Source organism: Littorina saxatilis, linkage group LG4 (assembly GCF_037325665.1).
Source record: "Littorina saxatilis isolate snail1 linkage group LG4, US_GU_Lsax_2.0, whole genome shotgun sequence".
NCBI lineage: Eukaryota > Metazoa > Mollusca > Gastropoda > Littorinimorpha > Littorinidae > Littorina > Littorina saxatilis.
Genome location: NC_090248.1, coordinates 2,191,819 through 2,212,595, shown reverse-complemented (window position 1 = coordinate 2,212,595; position 20,777 = coordinate 2,191,819). Strand labels below are relative to the sequence as shown.

Here is a 20,777-nt window from a genome sequence, read left to right as displayed (position 1 = left end):
AAAGAGAGTGCTCACCAAACTGCGTACAGTGGAGTCCAGCTATAACGAACCTGGGTATAACGAAATCACTCTTTTAACAAACTGCCATTGATTTCTTGGCAGACAGCCTTCTATTTCTTACTTGTTACTTTCCGGCTACATCGAACCTTTTGAACTCATTTGCATAACGAACCCCTCTTTTAACAAACACGTTTTCATCGCCCCAGAGCTGTTTTGTTTTTAAAAGTTACAAGGCTACAACGAACTGCTGTCAATAATTGTCTCCAAAGACAAAAATACACAAACACAAGTGCACATCGCGTGATGAGCGAACTCTGAACAAACTAACAGCGGGAGGTGCACGGAACAGATCGAACCAAAACCGAAAGTTGTGGTGACGTCATGACATTTTGCGATATACGTCAGCGAAGCTCGTGCACATGTGGTCTGTCTTGCTAAAAACAATGGCTGACGAACATGGTTTTGAAATCTGGAACTGTTTTTTTGTTTTCTCCGATCTGTGACCGAGTGACGCGATATAGAACCACGCGTTCGTTTGAATCAATACTCTTTTCAGGCAGTGAAGTCTCCTAAATTGCTCAACACTGTGGACAGTCCGGAGTGCAGTTATGTCCCGTGAATGAGCGAGTCAAAGTTTTATCGTGAAAACTGACGCTTTTCATGCACCTCCCGCTGTTAGTTTGCCTCTCTCTATGGATTATATTATGAAGCTGTTGAAAACATGCAGAGATTGTACTCTCCAAGGAAAGATCGATGGGACGATCATTTGAAGGTGATTGGGAAAACTTGTCTTGAGGCCATTTAGGGTTGAAAACTCTACAGCGAATTACTGATATAACGAACTAAAATGTATCTCCCTTGAGATTCGTTGTACCCGGACTCCACTGTACACACAAAAACGGTCATACACGTAAAAATCCACTCGTGCAAAAACACGAGTGTACGTGGGAGTTTCAGCCCATGAACGCAGAAGAAGAATAGTCGCTTACTGTCGGACCCTGCAGGTTGTTGTCAATGATTGCAGGAGTTGATGTCGATGTGTTACCAGTGTCCCTTAGTGTCGGACCCTGCAGGTTGTTGTCAATGATTGCAGGAGTTGATGTCGATGTGTTACCGCTGTTCCACCACCAACCCTTTGCTGAGCAAGAACCGTAACTGCTGCGTCAACTGTCGCCAGCCCTTCGTGCATTCCTTCGTCAACTTCGGTCAGTCAAACTTCCTGCTCTTCACTTTTTGTTGTGTACAGTGATATGCTCATGGGATATTAAATCTCTAAATTTTAGGGGAAGTTTTGACAAGTGGAAAGACGCCGAAGGAATAAAAGCTATGACTGAAATGTGTACTATTGTTTTCAATTGAAGATGTGGCTACAGCCATCTTCTTCTTGTCATTGGCTGTTAGATCGTCAGTCCGGACTGCAGGGGCTACAGGCATGAAAACCAACCTGTTCATGATGAAAATAACAGGTGTAGCAGGATTGGTTTTTATGTTTTTCAAATAACAAGTGAGACGTGCCATGAACATATTGTCTGTCATTTTTGACTCACATGCGAAGCAAAAGTGAGTCTATGTACTCACCCGAGTCGTCCGTCCGGCCGGCCGGCCGGAAAACTTTAACGTTGGATATTTCTTGGACACTATTCAGTCTATCAGTACCAAATTTGGCAAGATGGTGTATGATGACAAGGCCCCAAAAAACATACATAGCATCTTGACCTTGCTTCAAGGTCAAGGTCGCAGGGGCCATAAATGTTGTCTAAAAAACAGCTATTTTTCACATTTTTCCCATTTTCTCTGAAGTTTTTGAGATTTAATACCTCACCTATATATGATATATAGGGCAAAGTAAGCCCCATCTTTTAATACCAGTTTGGTTTACCTTGCTTCAAGGTCAAGGTCACAGGAGCTCTTCAAAGTTGGATTGTATACATATTTTGAAGTGACCTTGACCCTGAACTATGGAAGATAACTGTTTCAAACTTAAAAATTATGTGGGGCACATGTTATGCTATCATCATGAGACACATTTGGTCACATATGATCAAGGTCAAGGTCACTTTGACCCTTATGAAATGTGACCCTCCACCACGGTATGAGTCACATCTCACATTTTTGGGTTTTCTATATTTTACATTTTCTTAAAGCATTTTTTATGCTCTATCCAGTGGTGAAAACCGTTTTAGAAAAGAACAAAAACTTTTCGAGTTATAAGCCTGTGACTAAGGTGACCTTCAAAAAGACGGTTCTGAGAAAAACAGCCCCAAACAACTTTGACTTTCCCCAGAACTTTTTCCTTAGCAACCAGCCCTCAATTTCCACATTAATGTTTCCACACATCAGGCAGTGCATAAACTAGCATGTCGAGCAATTTTGTGCCCCAAAAAATATTATTAAGAAAAATATAAGCCTTGGAATATGTGTGAAAATTTGCAATTTGAAAAAAAGGAACGCAGGATTTGGCAAATTATGTCAGTTTATTGTTTCATGTCAATCATTAACAAATCTTGATCTGTTCTTTAACAGAGACATGCTACAATATAATATACATAGGAACATCTTAGTTATGCATTTATTTTAAAGTTTAAGAGCTTTATGTTAATTATCTAATTTGATTAAAAATAGTATCGTTGAAAAAAAATAGGAATTTTTTCTCAAGTTTCCACCTCTTTCCATAGTCAATTACTTCACATACATGTATGAAAATATTGAGAAAGATAAAGGCAAGCATCACTGATAGACAAGTAATTAGTAATGATTTTTAATAATTAGTAACTATGAAACCGAAACCGGCAAAAGTAACGAAACAGTTACTGACTACATGTCAGTAGTATTAGATATTGGAGATTGAGAAAGAAAGAAGGACAACCATGTGCAAAATGAACATCCTAACTAGACCAGAAACAAACAAAACAAGGAAAATTATGTATTAGTTCACCTACAGAAACAAAGAGAAAACCAAAAAATCCTACCTTGGTTGCAGCAAACATCAGAAATCCATGGCACCACACCACCGAATACTCACCAAAACACATGAATTAAATCCAACCTCCACAGAAAACACAAACGTCTCACACCAACTGCACGCTGCGTTCAAGGTCGGGGACACACAATATCCTGCGCACAAGGTTTGACGAAGGGCCGGATCTGCTGGTAGAGGTACTGCTTGCGCGCGAGGGGGAGACCAGGTGGGGGTACAGGTGCAGGCAGGTTGGTTAGACGCTCAGCAACAACTGCAGGATCATAGGCAAGGGACACAAGCTGCTCAGCATCCTCCAGTCGCTTCTTCATGTAAACCTTGCCTGGTGCTGCTGGGGTGAACCTGAAGTGATAGTTGGACTTGATTCCCTTGAGGGGTTGAAACCACCCGTCAAAGAACGCGTGCCAGTCGTACACAGGCACCTTCACCTCACCGGCCTCGGTACCAACAAGCTGGGAGCGGTTGATCCCCTTCTGTGTGCTGGTGTTGACCACATGGCAGAAGTCGTTCAGGCAGTGCACCTCGCTCAGCTTGAAGCGGCGCTTCAAGAGGCCAAAGCACCAGTCCGGAGCAAACTTGGTGTGGCCAGCAGGCATAAAGTTGACTGTTATCTCACTGTGCAAGTTCCTCATGACACGCCAGGCGAGATACCACATCAGGAACTTGTTCTTGTTCTGGCCACTGCAGTTGTCACAATGCAGCTCCATCCGCCGCTCGCCCACTCCAAAGTTCTCTAGAAAGTGATGCAGCAGCGAAATCACCATGTTCGAACCCTTGCTGCTACTCATTCCCTCGTCGATCAGGTAGTTTATTTGCTGTGGAAGGCCCTCTGCACACACTCCAAAAATGCCACACTTGCGCGGAACCAGGAAGTAAATGGGACCTGGCTGGAGGGGACTGCTGGGTATGTGGACCTGCTGGGCGAAGTCAAAACTGTAGTGGAAGGTGATGTCACGGTCGTTCGGGGCGTTCTTCTCGAGTGTGGTGATTCCTTCAGCGGCAGCAGTGACTTTCGATTCTGCCACCATGTCATTGTAGTGGCGCCGCTCATTCTCAACAATGCGCAGATGTTCAAGCTGATCACTCAACACCTCCATCTTCTCCTCCTCAGGCAAGTTGGCTGTACGCCGGATGCGCTCGTTGTTCTGCTTGCATTGCCAGCACAGGTCTGTCATCGGTCGGCCGACCACAATGAAGGGAGTGTACTGCTGCCACAGCTTGTAGAACGAGGACTTCCCCGCAGCACGGTAACCTGCAACAAATTAAATTGAAGAGTCAGTGAATAACAGAACAGCACAAGAGCTAATTGACAACAATAGAAGCAATACATAACCTGAAAATATTAAATCCCAGACACACTGAAAACACAGTGAAAGGAAGAAGCAAAGCCAGTTATTTTACAAAGTGTCCAATTATGTGAGGGGAACGTATGTTGAATAATCAGTACAGCCAAATCAGAAAAGCCTGCAGGGGGAAAGGAGAACATATCAATACAGACAAAATCACCCACACAACTTTTTTTTAAAGGGAAATAAAGCTGCTCTCTAGGACACAGAAAACTTGGCAAAAGGAATAACAAAATTACCTCGAGCCACTGCAACCTGGCGGTAGTGTCTCCAAATGGAAGCTTTGGTCTGTGAGGAAGGGAGAATCTTCACGTCTGAGCGCTTAAATCCAGGAACTCTGCCAGGCAGAACCAAGGCATGATCCTCAGCGAAGCTGCGGAGGAACTGGACCACCCTCTCTACGTCATCAGCTGTAAAGGCGTTGGTGTTGTATTGGCGGCCTCCCCAATTCTTCTTCAGCCTTGGAGTAACACCATTTACCCTATAGTGCTTGAGAAGAGCTGTCAGCTTGTTCTGACTAATGCTAAAACACACACAAAAACAACAACATGAATACAATGAAATCAAACACTAAAGTAAAATCTGCAAGCAATGAAGAATTGATCACGCACATAGCAGGCTGAAATATTAGGATTAATAATGCTGGAAATAATCATTACGATCAATGTTTAGTATTATAAAATAATAAATCATTACACAACCAAAGGTATATTGGAAATGAAGATTGTACAAACACACCGCTACAAAAGTATCATCTTGTAAATAGAAAGCGAAAGTAAAGCACGCTCACCCATACATGAACTTGAACGTCTGTCTGCATACCGCCTTGGAGTCGATCAGGTATGTTGTTCTCTGCTGTTTTCGTGTACTTTTCCGAGAAGGTATCAGACTATCCACATCGCCTTCAGTCATTGGGGTGGAAGCGAGAACACCAAGCAGAATCATGTCTTTTTCTCCTGAAACACAACCAGGAGAATGTGGTTTACTAATTGAAATCAACTAAAAAATCAGCATTCAAACCTTAAATAAAATCAATATTAAGTTATAAAATCAGATAATTTTCCATGTGGAAGCAGCAAGAAGAAGAAAATCAAGCTTCTTGTTGCACCTAAACCAAAGCTGATCAAAAGTATGATCTTACAAAAAAATAGTGAAAAGTTATGGATACAGTACAAGCAAAATCATGTTTATAAAATAAGTGAAGACAAAGGGGAAGGAGACAGTAGGGGGAAAAGGGGGGGGAGGGGGTGATGACAGACAGAACATAAACAAACTCACCTTCATTGAACTCAGCCATGTCGTTTCTCCTGGAAAGAATTTCTTCAGGCGAAAACTGCGAAATGCATCCCTTCCTGGATTCGGCAATGGAATTATCACTTGGGTTCAGCTGGTGCGGTTGTGTTTTCAGTTTGCACTTGCAATCGAAGTTCGTCACTATTGTCAGCTCCACGTCGTTGTTCAGTGTCACTGACTGGTGAATGTCGACCTGAATAGCTGGTGTGGTAGCGTCAACGAGAGCCTCATCGCTAGAATCTCCATCGTCATTTTCCTGCTCTTCATTTTCTCCGCTGTCTTCGTCGGCAGATTCAGGCCGGTCGTTTTCCTTGTCGCTATCCATCTCTTCATCGCTTTCATCGGTGGCATCGTCGATTTCAGGATCAGCAGGAGTTGCAAAATAATCTGCTACCAAATCTCCAATGCCTTCGGAATCATTTGCGTCGAGAATATTGGCTCCACGAGCCGAATTCAAGACCTTCGCTAGTAATCTTTCGGCTTGTCGAGAGCTCGCCATTTTCAGACTGAAATTCGCGCTGATTGGGCTGTTGCGGTCACGTGACAGAGGCGGCCAATGGAAGACACGGAATTCCCCCCTAGTGACGTGTTGTTTACGGAATTCTTATTATTTCTCGATAGCTCATTGGTCAGTTAATGTTAGTCTAACCAATAGAAACTACACAGTTTGAAAGCTGGAGAAAAGCCCTTTTCATTCATGTGTGTATCGACGGGTCCATTTGAAGTTTTGTAGGGGCGATCGTTGAGTCAAAATGGCATGATTTGGGGCAAAACACATCGCTGATCTCACAAAAACGCACTGGTAGGGTGCTTCAAAAGCATTTTATGCAATATTTAGGGCATTTTCAGCTTATCAGGTGATAGATGTGGGTAGATAAAAGACCGGAGAATTACATTTTAGCGAAATCTCAAAATTGATACCCAACACCCCCCGGACTTAAAACAGGCCTAGCGCAGAACCGCCCGACATGAGATGCGACTCATTTCGTGGTGGAGGGTCACAATTATCTCATGGTAGAAAGAGCCAATAAGCACCATTGTACTTCCTATGTCTTGAATTAACAGCTTTGTGTTGCATGACCTTGGATGACCTTGACCTTGGGTCAAGGTCACATGTATTTTGGTAGGAAAAATGTGTAAAGCAGTTCTTAGTGTATGATGTCATTGCTAGGTTTAGCTGAAGGTCAAGGTCATGTAAAGGTCAAGGTCAAGCATGAGAGTCGTATGGGCTTTGCCCTTCTTGTTTATGTTTTATTTTGAAAATTGAACAGAGATTTCTTTTTCAAGCTTACATGTGAGTTTTATTTTCATTTTTTTCTCTTTGAAAAGATAACAAGTCGCGTAAGGCGAAAATACAATATTTAGTCAAGTAGCTGTCGAACTCACAGAATGAAACTGAACGCAACGCAACGCAGCAAGACCGTATACTCGTAGCATCGTCACTCCACCGCCCGTGGCAAAGGCAGTGCACGTGGAATTGACAAGAAGAGCGGGGTATTCGTTGCGCTAAGAAGGATAGCACGCTTTTCTGTACCTCTCTTCGTTTTAACTTTCTGAGCGTGTTTTTAATCCAAACATATCATATCTATATATTTTTGGAATCAGGAACCGACAAGGAATACGATGAAAGTGTTTTTAAATTGATTTCGAAAAAAAAAATTTGATAATAATTTTTATATATTTAATTTTCAGAGCTTGTTTTTAATCCAAATATAACATATTGATATGTTTTTGGAATCAGCAAATGATGGAGAATAAGATAAACGTAAATTTGGATCGTTTTATAAATTTTTAATTTTTTTTACAATTTTCAGATTTTTAATGACCAAAGTCATTAATTAATTTTTAAGCCACCAAGCTGAAATGCAATACCGAACCCCGGGCTTCGTCGAAGAGTACTTGACCAAAATTTCAACCAATTTGGTTGAAAAATGAGGGCGTGACAGTGCCGCCTCAACTTTCACGAAAAGCCGGATATGACGTCATCAAAGACATTTATCAAAAAAATGAAAAAAACGTTCGGGGATTTCATACCCAGGAACTCTCATGTCAAATTTCATAAAGATCGGTCCAGTAGTTTAGTCTGAATCGCTCTACACACACACACACACAGACACACACACACACGCACACACGCACATACACCACGACCCTCGTTTCGATTCCCCCTCGATGTTAAAATATTTAGTCAAAACTTGACTAAATATAAAAATGAAGGAAACGGATGGGAGAAAACAAAAAGAGAACATGTTCTTCCCTGTTTGTGTCATGTTTTTGAGTCACTTGAGAAAAAGTGACTCTATGTAATCGGTCAGTGTTAGTCTGTCCGGCCGGCCGTCCGTAGACACCACCTTAACGTTGGACTTTTCTCGGAAACTATCAAAGCGATCGGGCTCATATTTTGTTTAGTCGTGACCTCCAATGACCTCTACACTTTAACGATGGTTTCGTTGACCTTTGACCTTTTTCAAGGTCACAGGTCAGCGTCAAAGGAAAAATTAGACATTTTATATCTTTGACAAAGTTCATCGGATGTGATTGAAACTTTGTAGGATTATTCTTTACATCAAAGTATTTACATCTGTAGCCTTTTACGAACGTTATCAGAAAAACAAGGGAGATAACTAGCCTTTTCTGTTCGGCAACACACAACTTAACGTTGGGCTTTTCTCGGAAACTATAAAAGTGACCGGGCTCAAATTTTATGTGAACGTGACTCATTGTGTTGTGAATAGCAATTTCTTCCTGTCCATCTGATGCCTCATATAATATTCAGAACTGCGAAAGTGACTCGATCGAGCGTTTGCTCTTCTTGTTTCACTGTCTTTTTCCTGTTTTATTTTAGTTATTTATTTTATCTGCTTGGTGTTATTTTGCACAGAGGTTCTGCCGCTGGTGGAGTTTTTCCTGGAGGACGGGATGATTGATGAGGAAGCCGTGCATATCCTGGACATGTCGGTCCCCAAGAAGAAGAAGGAACGCACCTGGAAGGAGAATCGCATGTCTAGTATCCTTCCTACGTGATTACTGTCTTTAGCAAAAATAAATGAGTGGTACCCCCCTCCCCCCTTGACTGCCAAAGGGAGGAGGAATGAAGAGGGGGTTGCATTGTCTAGCAGAGCGTTTGGGTATTTTGAGAAAGCAAATGATGCAAAATGAAAACAATATTAAACTAATGTATGCTATTCAATTGCATTATGTAAAAGTAGGTATGTTGCTTAGTCAGAATTACAATTAGCACTCATTCTTCGTTACTTTTAAAACCCACGTTATTTTACATCAGTGTTGTTGGGAGTGTCCTTTTGCAAGCAATCTGAAGTATTATTTTTATTACATTGAGTGACATCAAAGCTCTAGATAGCACCTTTACACGTACTGTGTACAAGCTTTATCCAGCTTGCAATACATGAATTGAAGAGTAGCTTTTGACCCTAGCTAAGTAAATTACTTAAGGCTTGCACTATTAGAATTGTGTGGAGTTCTGTTAAAAGACGGCCCTTGACAGTAAAAAGACCACCAGTCGCTGCGCCTGGGAGCCGAGGAGGAGGAGGAAGTGGAGGATCCATTCACTGCGAGACTCAAAAACCTGGGGGTGAGTGAAATTATATCTTCACAGTCAGGCTTTTATAAGCATTGCCTTTGACCTTGAGTCACTAGCAAGTATAATCCTTTCTGTCAGAAATAAGACTGGACTGACTGTAAGTGTAATATGCTCTGATGATCATTGAGAACAAAATGTATTTCCTGACGCCTTATACTTTATAATTAAGATAATTTCTTACATTGATTCCTGGCACATGCCTCATCAAACTGAAAGAGTCTTGAAACTGTCAGTCAGTATATCATATTACCATCACTGGATTTATTCTGGCGTGCTTGCTCTCTCTCTCTCTCTCTCTCTCTCTCTCTCTCTCTCTCTCTCTCTCTCTCTCGAGGTATTACACACCGCTACGACCGAAGAGAAGTGAAAAATAAACTCCTGTTGTGCAGCGGGATAAAGTATTCCCTCATACCTCGGAGATATATCTTCACTCGCTCGCAGCGACGTCACGTGACATTTTAGATGGTGGAAGAAAATGCTGTCGCTTATCGGCACTGGGTGCAGTGCCTTTGTAGTGCACTTGCACTAGAACGGCACTGGGTCCAGTACCCGCTCCGGCGTCGAAGCATTTTCCACTAAAAAGTGAACAAAATTTGACCTATTTCGTCGCCTATAGGGGACGGAAAGAATGTCATTTCAATGGTGTGATAACGTTCTTTCCGTCACGTGACGTCGCTGCGAGCGACTGAAGGTATATCTCCGAGGTATGAGGGAATACTTTAACCCGCTGCACAACAGGAGTTTATTCTTCACTTAGCTTCGGTCGAACCGGTGTGCAATGGGTGCTCTCTCTCTCTCTCTCTCTCTCTCTCTCTCTCTCTCTCTCTCTCTCTCTCTCTCTCTCTCTCTCTCTCTCTTTCCTTTTTCCTCTCTCTCTCTTTTTTTTCACAACCTATTTACCAGGTGGTTAATGGTTTGTTCATTTCCAGCATTATCACATTTTCTTATTTCAGTTTGTCATATCACCAGAATACTTTCTTTTTTCTTGTTCCTTATTTTTAAAACTTCATTTACCCGCCTGCTTTCTTTTTTTGCCATCATTATTAAACCTGTACCGTGTGTGCCAGGAGTCTGACGAGTTCCAGCCAGTGGTGGTCAACAAGCCGGTGTTGCAGACCATGTCCAGGGCGGAGGTGTTTGTCTTGAAGTGGCCGCGCCCCATGCGATACCAGTTCTTCAAGACGCTGCTCCCCGACGTCTCCATCACCGCCTGTCAGTCGTGCAAGAAGGTCAGCACTTAAACTGATTCACCAGACCATGTGTATAGTCACGCAAAATAACATTATGATCTTTCCATTGATTGCTGAGGATTAAAGGCATGTATGAAATGTTATACAGCGCCTGTGGATGAGTGCAAGGGAGAATAGAAGAGGTTCCGAAATAAGGCTGTGGGGTTTGAATACTCTGGCTTTTAAAGAGTCAAATTTTCCCACATGACATTGTAGGCCAGTCACTAGCGAGGGGTGAAACACGTGGACAAGGAGCACGTGCTTCAAAGCTTGCCTCACTTAAAGCAAGAGTGAAAGGGTGGCCGAGTGGTAAATGCACTTGGCTCGGAAACGAGAGGTTGCGAGTTCGACCCTGGGTCGGGGTGTAAGCAATTTTCTTCCCCCCTTTCCTAGCCCAGGTGGTGGGTTCAAGTGCTAGTCTTTCGGATGAGATGAGTCCCTTCGTGTACACTACATTGGGGTGTGCACGTTAAAGATCCGACGATTGACAAAAGAGTCTTTCCTGGCAAAATTGTATAGGCATAGATAAAAAATGTCCACCAAATACCCGTGTGACTTGGAATAATAGGCCGTGAAAAGTAAATATTCGCCGTAATGGCTTGAGATTTACTGGCCGATGTGAATGCGTGATATATTGTGTAAAAAATTCCGTCTCACACGGCAGAAATTAATATGTAAAGCGCTTAGAGAACGTCAAGCGCTATATAAATCTCCCATATAAATAAATAAATAAAAGAGTTCACTCTTTCACAACCAATACAAACCCGGCAGAGTTATTTTTAGAGTTTGTCTATTATGAGTTACAGAGTGTGGAAGCTGAGGGACCTACAGTGGGAAAGAAAAGTCCCAAAGGCATGATATCAATTTAAACCTTATGGAACAAAAGTCCCAAAGGCATGATATCAATTTAAACCTTATGGAACAAAAGTCCCAAAGGCATGATATCAATTTAAACCTTATGGAACAAAAGCATGCAGAGTTTTCATGTCCCGAAACATTTCCCTCTTCATGAAAAGATCTCTGTTGTGTGATTTTAAGAAAAGCTTAAGTATGCTCCTTTTGTTAGATTTTAACCCCTTGACTTCCGGAACTATTTGAGGATATTGGTAAAAAAAGAGTGTTTTGATTTGAGAGTGCATAAAAACTGTTAGGATAACAGTAGGGGAAAGAAACATATATGTATGTGTGGGTATATGATTGGAGATTCCAACAATACCACAAATTACTCAAAAGGGGCAGACAATGTTTTACGCAAGGGGCGGATAATCCAATTTATTCAGTTTATTAGTGAAAATATAGACAAAATGCTATTTTATGCTTGTAAATATTAAAAATATCCAGTCAAAACTAATGTAGACATTTTTATTGGCCTTTTGTCAGCATAGTTGAATGATTTTAGTTTTGAGATATGCCTTATTCGTTTTTTGTTTTTTTGCAACAGGTTAGCCATAATATGAGATTTTTGACGATATTTCTAAAAATAGGGTGTGTTGAATTGAGATTGCATAAAAACTGTTAGGACAACAGTAGAGGAAAGAAACATATATGTATATAGGATACTCACGTGGAATATCCTGATCAAATGTTGGATCTTCCTGACGAGAATTATCAACTGTGTCGGTTCTTTTCCTACCTGTCCCACCCCTCCCACCCCTGCCTTGTCCCCTTCTGCCACGCCCCCTTCCACGCGACGTGGATGGTTGTACAAAATCATCATTATCACTCTCACTTTCGTCACTTTCAATTTCACTTTCATTTTGAACAATGTCTCCCTCGCCTCCCACCACGTTTTCATCTTCACTTTCATCTCCATTGTCGGGAATATCCATCAAAATACGAACAGCTTCCTCAACAGTATAGCGCCGATTCGCCATGTTAGAGAATCGAACCAAAGATGTCCAGAAAAACGCAACAAAATCCGTCAAAATCAATCGAATTCACTCAAAACTACACCCACATGGAGGCAGACATCTTGGCTATCGAAAACGAGGCAATTGCGGACTCTCGGTTGTTTTCCCTGAGTAACAGAGCGTCGACTGCTGTGAGGGTCCGACCGCGCTTAAATGCGCGGTCGGAAGCGAAAGGCTTAATGGGAGAAGCAAAAATAAGATTATTTATTCCGGCGTTTCTTGGTTTCTTTCATGCACTGCAGTGAGCAACCTTTTCTAGCAAAATGATAGACAGCAGACCGTAAGTCTCGTGAAATCTTAATCTGAATCTTCCAATGTTTCCCCAGCTATTCCACACTGACGACTTTGAGCAGCAGTACCTGCAGCGCGGCCACTGTCCATTCTGCCGCACCCTGCTGGAGGAATAAACGTCACCTCAACACCGCCTCTCTTCACTCAGTCCCATGTCCAGAGATACCTGTAGACTGAGGTCACTGTGTAGTGAGGACACCTCCTTGTAGAGGACACCTTGTTATGCATCTTGCTTTGTGAACTCTACCAACATGTCCCTGTCACCAAACACCACCTGTGATGTAGGGACAGTGGTGTTGGTCCCATGAGGGTCCTCTCATGGCAGGTAGAAGAGGATTTCCATTAACTAGTGTTTTGGCAGATCTGTACATCTCATGATTTTAAAGAAATGTTGAAGGTGGAGGGAAAGTATGGACACAAAACGATTGTTATTGGAGAAAAAGAAACAAAGTGCTTTAATGACTCTATCCGTGACTCCAGCAGCCTTTCCTCCTTCAAAACACAACTCAAAACATACCTGTTTCGTAAAGCCTTTGCTTAGCCTGAGTAGACTCTCCACAACTCTATTCTGTTTTGGAACTCTCTACCCTGTATGTGCTTTATGGTCTATTTGTCAATGGTATCTTTGTGTGTGCGCGTGCGTGCGTGTGTGTGTGTGTGTGTGTGTGTGTGTGTGTGTGTGTGTATGTTTACTTTTAACATTGTACGCTAAGTTTTGCTTAGTGCTTGGGATCTTGGTGTTATGTCTCAGTTAAATGTATGCTTTGTATGCTTGTTGATTTGTGCTAGTTTATTCTATAATGAATTTGTAAAGCGCCTGGAGCCAATTGATGGGACTCGCGCTATAGAAAAGTTATTTATTATTATTATTATTATTATTAATGATCAGCGACTTTTGAAGTTCGATTTACCTCTGTCTATACTTTCGTTAAAGTCTGAAAACAGAACATTCTTTCTGTGTGGACAATTGAAAGGGCTTCATCTATTGTCAAGTTTGTATGCCAGTACCATGAATACAAACTCATAAGAAAGCACATCTTCTGGGTGTGTGTAACATACTGTCAATTAACAATTCGGAAAATTTACTCTCCGGCCTACTTTCATCCACAAAGATTGTTGTAGACTAAGGACACAAAGATTGTTGTAGACTAAGGACACAAAGATTGTTGTAGACTAAGGACACAAAGATTGTTGTAGACTAAGGACACAAAGATTGTTGTAGACTAAGGACACAAAGATTGTTGTAGACTAAGGACACAAAGATTGTTGTAGACTAAGGACAGAATATGTTGTTACTTCTCAGACCTGGCATAAATGGACGTTTATGTTTAAAAGCATGAAGACAAAGTCAAGATACAAATGTACACACAACAGGGATGCATGTATTTTGAGCCAAGGTTCAATGTTGAGAAACTCAGAAGTGTGTTTGTCTGTGTGTACATAACATGAACAAAAACTTGACACACACACTATCAAGAAAAAAAACCCACTAAGATCAAAGAACATAATATGTGACCCTCCACCACGGAATGAGTCGTATGTCACCTCGCGCGGTTCTGCACTAGGCTTAATATACAAGTCTGGGGGGTGTCTGGTAACAGTGTGAGGGTCACCTTTAAGTCACAGGCTTAAACAGTTTTTGCTCTTTTCTAAAACGGTTTTCACCACTAGATAGAGCATAAAAAACTCTTTAGGAAAATGTAAAATTATGAAAATCATGCAAAGCTGATATGCGGCTCATTCCGTGCTGGAGGGTCACATCATTATGTCCTGTGCTTGTGTTACATTTCTTTCTTTTTGTGTGTGTGTGTGTGTTTTTTTTTAATTTTTTATTTTTTTACAGTGGCTCCTTCTACCCAATATGACGTCAGGTTGTGTGAAGTGTGGATTATTTTCCTGTTCTGTTTATCATTAGTTTGTGTGTGCGTATGTGTGGCCTAGCAGATTTAAGGTAAGGGTATTATATTTTTCAGCAGTTTCATGCAGTAAACCAACTCCTTCACACAGACTCTATCAGAAGATGCAAATCGCCATATCTTGACTTAATAATGTTCAGTTTGGGTTGTAAACTTAGCCTGTGATACTTTGTTCAATCCGTCCAGTGTTTTTGACATTCATCTCCATACATTCCAGATTGTTTGCTCCTTGTGACATAAGACTTTATGCTTTTTTAAGAGTTCTAATTTTTATATTATGAAGATGTGTTGCATTGTATTGAATGCTCATGTTCAACTTGCAAATGTTTTCAGGCGATGAAATAGATTTTTAAGTTGACGTGTACTTTTTGTGAATGTTGATGGTTTATGGGAAAGATCTGATTTAAAAATAAAAGTAAGATTCTTGAATGATTGTTTGGAACTTAGTGGATGTTTTCTCTCTATCACAAATACACACACACACACACACACACACACACACACACACACACACACACACACACACACACACACACACACTGACATGTGTACACTCTCAAGAGTGTGTAAAACAGATTGTACTATACTGCTAATTATAAACAAGTCGCGTAAGGCGAAAATACAACATTTAGTCAAGCTGTTGAACTCACAGAATGAAACTGAACGCAATGCAATTTTTCAGCAAGACCGTATACTCGTAGCATCGTAAGTCCACTGCTCGTGGCAAAGGCAGTGAAATTGACAAGAAGAGAGGGGTAGTAGTTGCGCTGAGAAGGATAGCACGCTTTTCTGTACCTCTCTTCGTTTTAACTTTCTGAGCGTGTTTTTAATCCAAACATATATCTATATGTTTTTGGAATCAGGAACCGACAAGGAATAAGATGAAAGTGTTTTTAAATTGATTTCGAAAATTTAATTTTGATCATAATTTTTATATTTTTAATTTTCAGAGCTTGTTTTTAATCCAAATATAACATATTTATATGTTTTTGGAATCAGAAAATGATGAAGAATAAGATGAACGTAAATTTGGATCGTTTTATAAAAAAATAGGTTTTTTTACAATTTTCAGATTTTTAATGACCAAGGTCATTAATTAATTTTTAAGCCACCAAGCTGAAATGCAATACCAAAGTCCGGCCTTCGTCGAAGATTGCTGGGCCAAAATTTCAATCAATTTGATTGAAAAATGAGGGTGTGACAGTGCCGCCTCAACTTTTACAAAAAGCCGGATATGACGTCATCAAAGGTATTTATCGAAAAAAAGAAAAAAACGTCCGGGGATATCATTCCCAGGAACTCTCATGTAAAATTTCATAAAGATCGGTCCAGTAGTTTGGTCTGAATCGCTCCACACACACACGCACAGACAGACACACACACATACACCACGACCCTCGTCTCGATTCCCCCTCTATGTTAAAACATTTAGTCAAAACTTGACTAAATGTAAAAAGATGTGGATATGGTCACTGATATTAAAATAGTGATCCATTTTCTTTGCTTTCCCTACCTAACATAACTTTAATAACCCATCACCAGTTGTTTTGTGTGTGTGTATGCACGTAAAGTCATTCAATTTAAGTATATTACTGATATATAAGATACAAATACAATAACTAATCTATTTTAACCACATGCTAACACATATGGGGAATATTGCAGCTTTAAGACAGCATGTGCTCATTACATTCAAGAACATCAATATGAAGCTATGAAATATATCATGCATTTGGTCACACACTCACATGCAGGCACACACACACACACACATACAGGCACACACACACACACACACACACACACACATACAGGCACACACACACACACACAGAACACCAATGGTACAGACTCAAAACTTCGTAGAATGATTGTGGATCAACTGAAGTTCATTCACAACAACTACGAAAATATTTGCTAAACTCAAATGACTGGAAAAATTAACCCCTTTGTTGTAAAATTACACTTGCGCAATGTCGCTCAAAATTCATCAATGACATGAACGCATTCATCCACGGGAAATGCCATGATCCTGCCTGCAATTGCTGTATCCAGTTATTCATACATATACCACAACTTTTTAAAACATGATGGTGAATTCATTTAAGATATCTGTACATCGGTGATGACTGTGACTTGTTGTTGTTGTTGTTGTGACTTGTTGTCATTGTTGTTGTAAGCCTTTTGACTTTATGCAAGGAGTGTATGGATGTATGAGTGTTTCCACACCAGGACAAATACCAATGGCTGTAATGCTATATGGCGGAATACATTCTTGTTCTTGTTCTTGTTTTTCTTGCTTGGGGAATTAGGAGTGAATGGGCTTCAGTGCTCCAGGCCGGAGCCCAAAGCTCAAGTTATATTCATAAGCCTCGCCGTCATGCAAAGGGAGGTAACTGCTGGGTCATCACCAGACTTGCACCTATTGAATTGAAGATGTATTTTACTTTTGTGTGTGTGATCTTTACACCTATATGACTTGCAGAAGATGTGTTACGTTGAAGTTTTATGTTCAACTTACTTTTTTTTTTCAATCAGATAATTTCTGTTGCTAAACTGTCAAATTTGTATGGCTCGGTTTTTAAATTTTTTTTTTTTTGTTAGTGAAAATGCAATTTAAGAAATGAAGATTTTGCTACAATATTTTGTTGTTGCTTGTTGTTTTGTTTGGTTGTTCATGTATCATGTATGTGAGTTTTACTTTTATGCGAACGTGCGCACATACACACGCACACACACTCGCGCGCACAGACATACACGAATGCGCAGATAGCAAAATACTAATGCTCCATGAAAATAAGCATACAAAATAAATCATGTTCTTCTTTGCAGTTAATTATTTCACTTTATTACAGTACTCAGGCAGCAGCTTTGTTACAATTCGTTTACTTTTCAAGATTTTTGAGCAACATAATATGAATATACGATTAAAAGTCATTGTGAAATACACTTGAAGCAGTATAAGGTACAGACTGAACAAGTATAGGGAAAGAACATGCTAGGTTACGCTTTCTTTTCTTCTTTTTCTTGTCGTTCGCTGTTAGATCGTCAGTCCGGACTGCAGGGCGAAACGTGCTGTCCTCTCCAAGTCCTCTCTGGGGCCGTATAGCTTCTTTTGTAGCGCTGTCTCCTCTGGCCAGATGGTGTCCCTCAGAGCACTGTGGTATGGACAAGCCTGCAGGATGTGCTCTGCTGTCTGATTCTTGCTACACGGACATAAGGGGGAGGGAACCAGCTTACTTTCCTTTCCAGCAGCAATAATATATACATACACAGCCAATGATTGTCAGAGACACTGAACTGTACAAAAAAAGAAGGTAAATTCACGCTGAATGTCACAATTGAGTATTGCTTACTTACTTGCCTCCTCACAACAACAACGAAAACAACAACGAAAACAACAACAACAACAACAACAATAATAACTACAACAATAACAAAAACACCAACCTGTTCAATTTCTTGCATACAAATACGTATGGCCTACACAGTTTAATTCTGAGAACATATGTCACAAACGTGGAAAAAGAAGAAACAATCTGTCATTTGCAAACACCCCCATATGCTCTAACTGTCTGTTTGTTTGTCTGTCCTACTACACACACGCATACACCCATGCACGCACACACATTCACATCTCCGGAAATGTGTCTTTTCAGTCTTTTTTTGTTATATTTAGTCAAGTTTTGACTAAATATTTTAACATCGAGGGGGAATCGAAACGAGGGTCGTGGTGTATGTGCGTGTGTGTGTGTGTGCGTGTGTGTGTGTGTGTAGAGCGATTCAGACTAAACTACTGGACCGATCTTTATGAAATTTGACATGAGAGTTCCTGGGTATGAAATCCCCGAACGTTTTTTTCATTTTTTTGATAAATGTCTTTGATGACGTCATATCCGGCTTTTCGTGAAAGTTGAGGCGGCACTGTCACGCCCTCATTTTTCAACCAAATTGGTTGAAATTTTGGTCAAGTAATCTTCGACGAAGCCCGGGGTTCGGTATTGCATTTCAGCTTGGTGGCTTAAAAATTAATTAATGACTTTGGTCATTAAAAATCTGAAAATTGTAAAAAAAAATAAAAATTTATAAAACGATCCAAATTTACGTTTATCTTATTCTCCATCATTTGCTGATTCCAAAAACATATAAATATGTTATATTCGGATTAAAAACAAGCTCTGAAAATTAAATATATAAAAATTATTATCAAAATTAAATTGTCCAAATCAATTTAAAAACACTTTCATCTTATTCCTTGTCGGTTCCTGATTCCAAAAACATATAGATATGATATGTTTGGATTAAAAACACGCTCAGAAAGTTAAAACAAAGAGAGGTACAGAAAAGCGTGCTATCCTTCTTAGCGCAACTACTACCCCGCTCTTCTTGTCAATTTCACTGCCTTTGCCATGAGCGGTGGACTGACGATGCTACGAGCATACGGTCTTGCTGAAAAATGGCAGCTACTTGACTAAATATTGTATTTTCGCCTTACGCGACTTGTTTAACAGAAGCCTTTAAACATAAGACAACAAAACAAAACAGAGCAGAAACTGAACTATGCAGCTCAACCGTTCATTTTTCATTTCAAGGCACTTTCACTGGCTGAGAAATGCAAAGATATCAATATGTAGTTTATAGTTACACAGCACAGTGTTAAATGTTTGTAAAAGTTCACAGCGTTTTTCTAAATATTTGTACTACAAACACGGTGTCAAGTATGTTTTTTGACCAAACACTAAACAAGAAATCTAATTTTACTTAAGCTGGTCTGTTAAACTGAACATACCAGAAACAGGCCTGCACAGTAGGACAACATTATTGTCTTGAACGAAAGTCAAACAACCAGTCGCGTAAAGTGTCGAGACAAGGGGGACAACCGCGTCACCCGGCAAGACTGTCACGAGGGATGTTTGACAGGGAAGAAAACGCCATGCCAGTAACTGCTGCTGTTGTTTGGTGATCGTAGGCTGAGTGGTGAAAAAAACATGTGTGTGTCTTTCTGTGTGTCCAACTGAACATAGTCCTAAAACTAGTAACTTACCCCACACGCACTCTTCTTTGGATGGCTTTGCCTCCAATGGTCATTCGAGTCTTCTGTAGACTTGGTTAGATGAACGTAGGGCCTACCCAAAATGGTCTTGTATATATATATAATAGGACAGCTTGCTAAATTGGGCATCATAATAGTGGCCTGGCAGACATCGACAACTCTCAAACATAAAACAGATCGCGGACTCTGTAGAAGTCAGTGGGGTGGTCCAACAGTTCCTGGCCGTGGAACCTCAGGTTGAGACAGGGCGTGGTTCTGTTGAAGAAGGGATCCTTCCTGTTCTTCAGGTAGGCTTTTCCGTGACGCTGTTGTCTGCCCGTACGACTCGTCAGCCTGGCCACCATCTTGTGGTTCCTGTATCGCAGCTTCGTCATTCTCATCTTCTTGTGCACAAACTGACCTGTTCGCCCAAAATATAGAAAAATCAGGTTAATCTGTCTTTATTAAAACTTGTCTTGGGTGTGTTTACAGGAATGGCCTACTATATAAAGCCCCTTACAAAACATATCTGTTATCGTTTATTTGAAGAGAATTTTGTGCGGGGTGTAAGTTTTTTGTGTGCCTACCAGTTACCCAGTCCACTGAAATCATCGCTTCTTCCTCACAAAACCCCCACCAAAAGCAACAACAAGAAAAGAAGAAACATACAACAACAAAAACACACCCGAGGAACAATCAAACTGACAAACATCAGCACCAACAAAGCATCACATTTTGCAGGCAGGATTAAAAAAAAAAAATTTAAAAAAAAATCCAACAAAACATTTGTCATGAAGTCGATCAAAAGTTAGATGGGAGTTGTAACAAGTCTAGGGGATTAGATGTGTGGTGAACATTGTATACAGTGGAACCCCCTTTTAAGACCCTCATCAATCTGAGAAACCAGGTCTTAACAAGGAGAGAGTCTTAACATGGGGGTAAATCAACCGAGGTGACAAACACAACATCTGAGACTACAGGGTCTTAAAGGGGAGGGCGTCCAGACTACAGGGTCTTAAAGGGGAGGGCGTCCAGACTACAGGGTCTTAAAGGGGAGGGCGTCCAGACTGCAGGGTCTTAAAGGGGAGGGCGTCCAGACTGCAGGGTCTTAAAGGGGAGGGCGTCCAGACTGCAGGGTCTTAAAGGGGAGGGCGTCCAGACTGCAGGGTCTTAAAGGGGAGG

At 40.8% G+C, this 20,777-nt stretch overlaps 3 protein-coding genes across 5 annotated transcripts in view; 1 reads left to right on the top strand and 2 right to left on the bottom strand.

Moving 5' to 3' along the window:
* Window positions 1-20,777, top strand: part of LOC138963773 (intraflagellar transport protein 122 homolog) — a 336,636-nt gene that overhangs the window by 22,780 nt on the left and 293,079 nt on the right. Inside the window, exons 24-28 of one of the 3 annotated variants that reach the window (XR_011454900.1) lie at window positions 1,094-1,205; window positions 8,498-8,623; window positions 9,129-9,208; window positions 10,285-10,446; window positions 12,683-14,273. Coding sequence is in view for 2 of the 3 variants with exons in the window: in XM_070335625.1 (XP_070191726.1) it covers window positions 1,094-1,205; window positions 8,498-8,623; window positions 9,129-9,208; window positions 10,285-10,446; window positions 12,683-12,763 (561 nt within the window). In the remaining variant the exon portion in view is untranslated. Of the gene's footprint in view, window positions 1-1,024; window positions 1,206-8,497; window positions 8,624-9,128; window positions 9,209-10,284; window positions 10,447-12,682; window positions 14,993-20,777 lie in introns of those variants that run through there. The other 2 variants (XM_070335625.1, XM_070335626.1) reach the window with 2 other exon arrangements.
* LOC138963754 (uncharacterized) lies at window positions 2,557-6,128 on the bottom strand. The gene is made up of 4 exons (XM_070335603.1): window positions 5,602-6,128; window positions 5,114-5,279; window positions 4,563-4,846; window positions 2,557-4,229 (listed from the first exon to the last, which is right to left on the bottom strand). Exons 1-4 carry the CDS (start codon window positions 6,113-6,115, stop codon window positions 3,091-3,093), a joined length of 2,103 nt encoding a protein of 700 aa, XP_070191704.1. The 5' UTR covers window positions 6,116-6,128; the 3' UTR covers window positions 2,557-3,090.
* LOC138963752 (inter-alpha-trypsin inhibitor heavy chain H3-like) overlaps window positions 17,383-20,777 on the bottom strand; it is a 29,927-nt gene continuing 26,532 nt past the window's right edge. The window contains exons 13-14 of the mRNA XM_070335601.1: window positions 19,608-20,016; window positions 17,383-17,769 (exon numbers count right to left, since the gene is read on the bottom strand). Of these exons, the coding sequence (XP_070191702.1) occupies window positions 19,778-20,016 (239 nt within the window). The 3' untranslated portion in view covers window positions 17,383-17,769; window positions 19,608-19,777. The remainder of the gene's footprint in view (window positions 17,770-19,607; window positions 20,017-20,777) is intronic.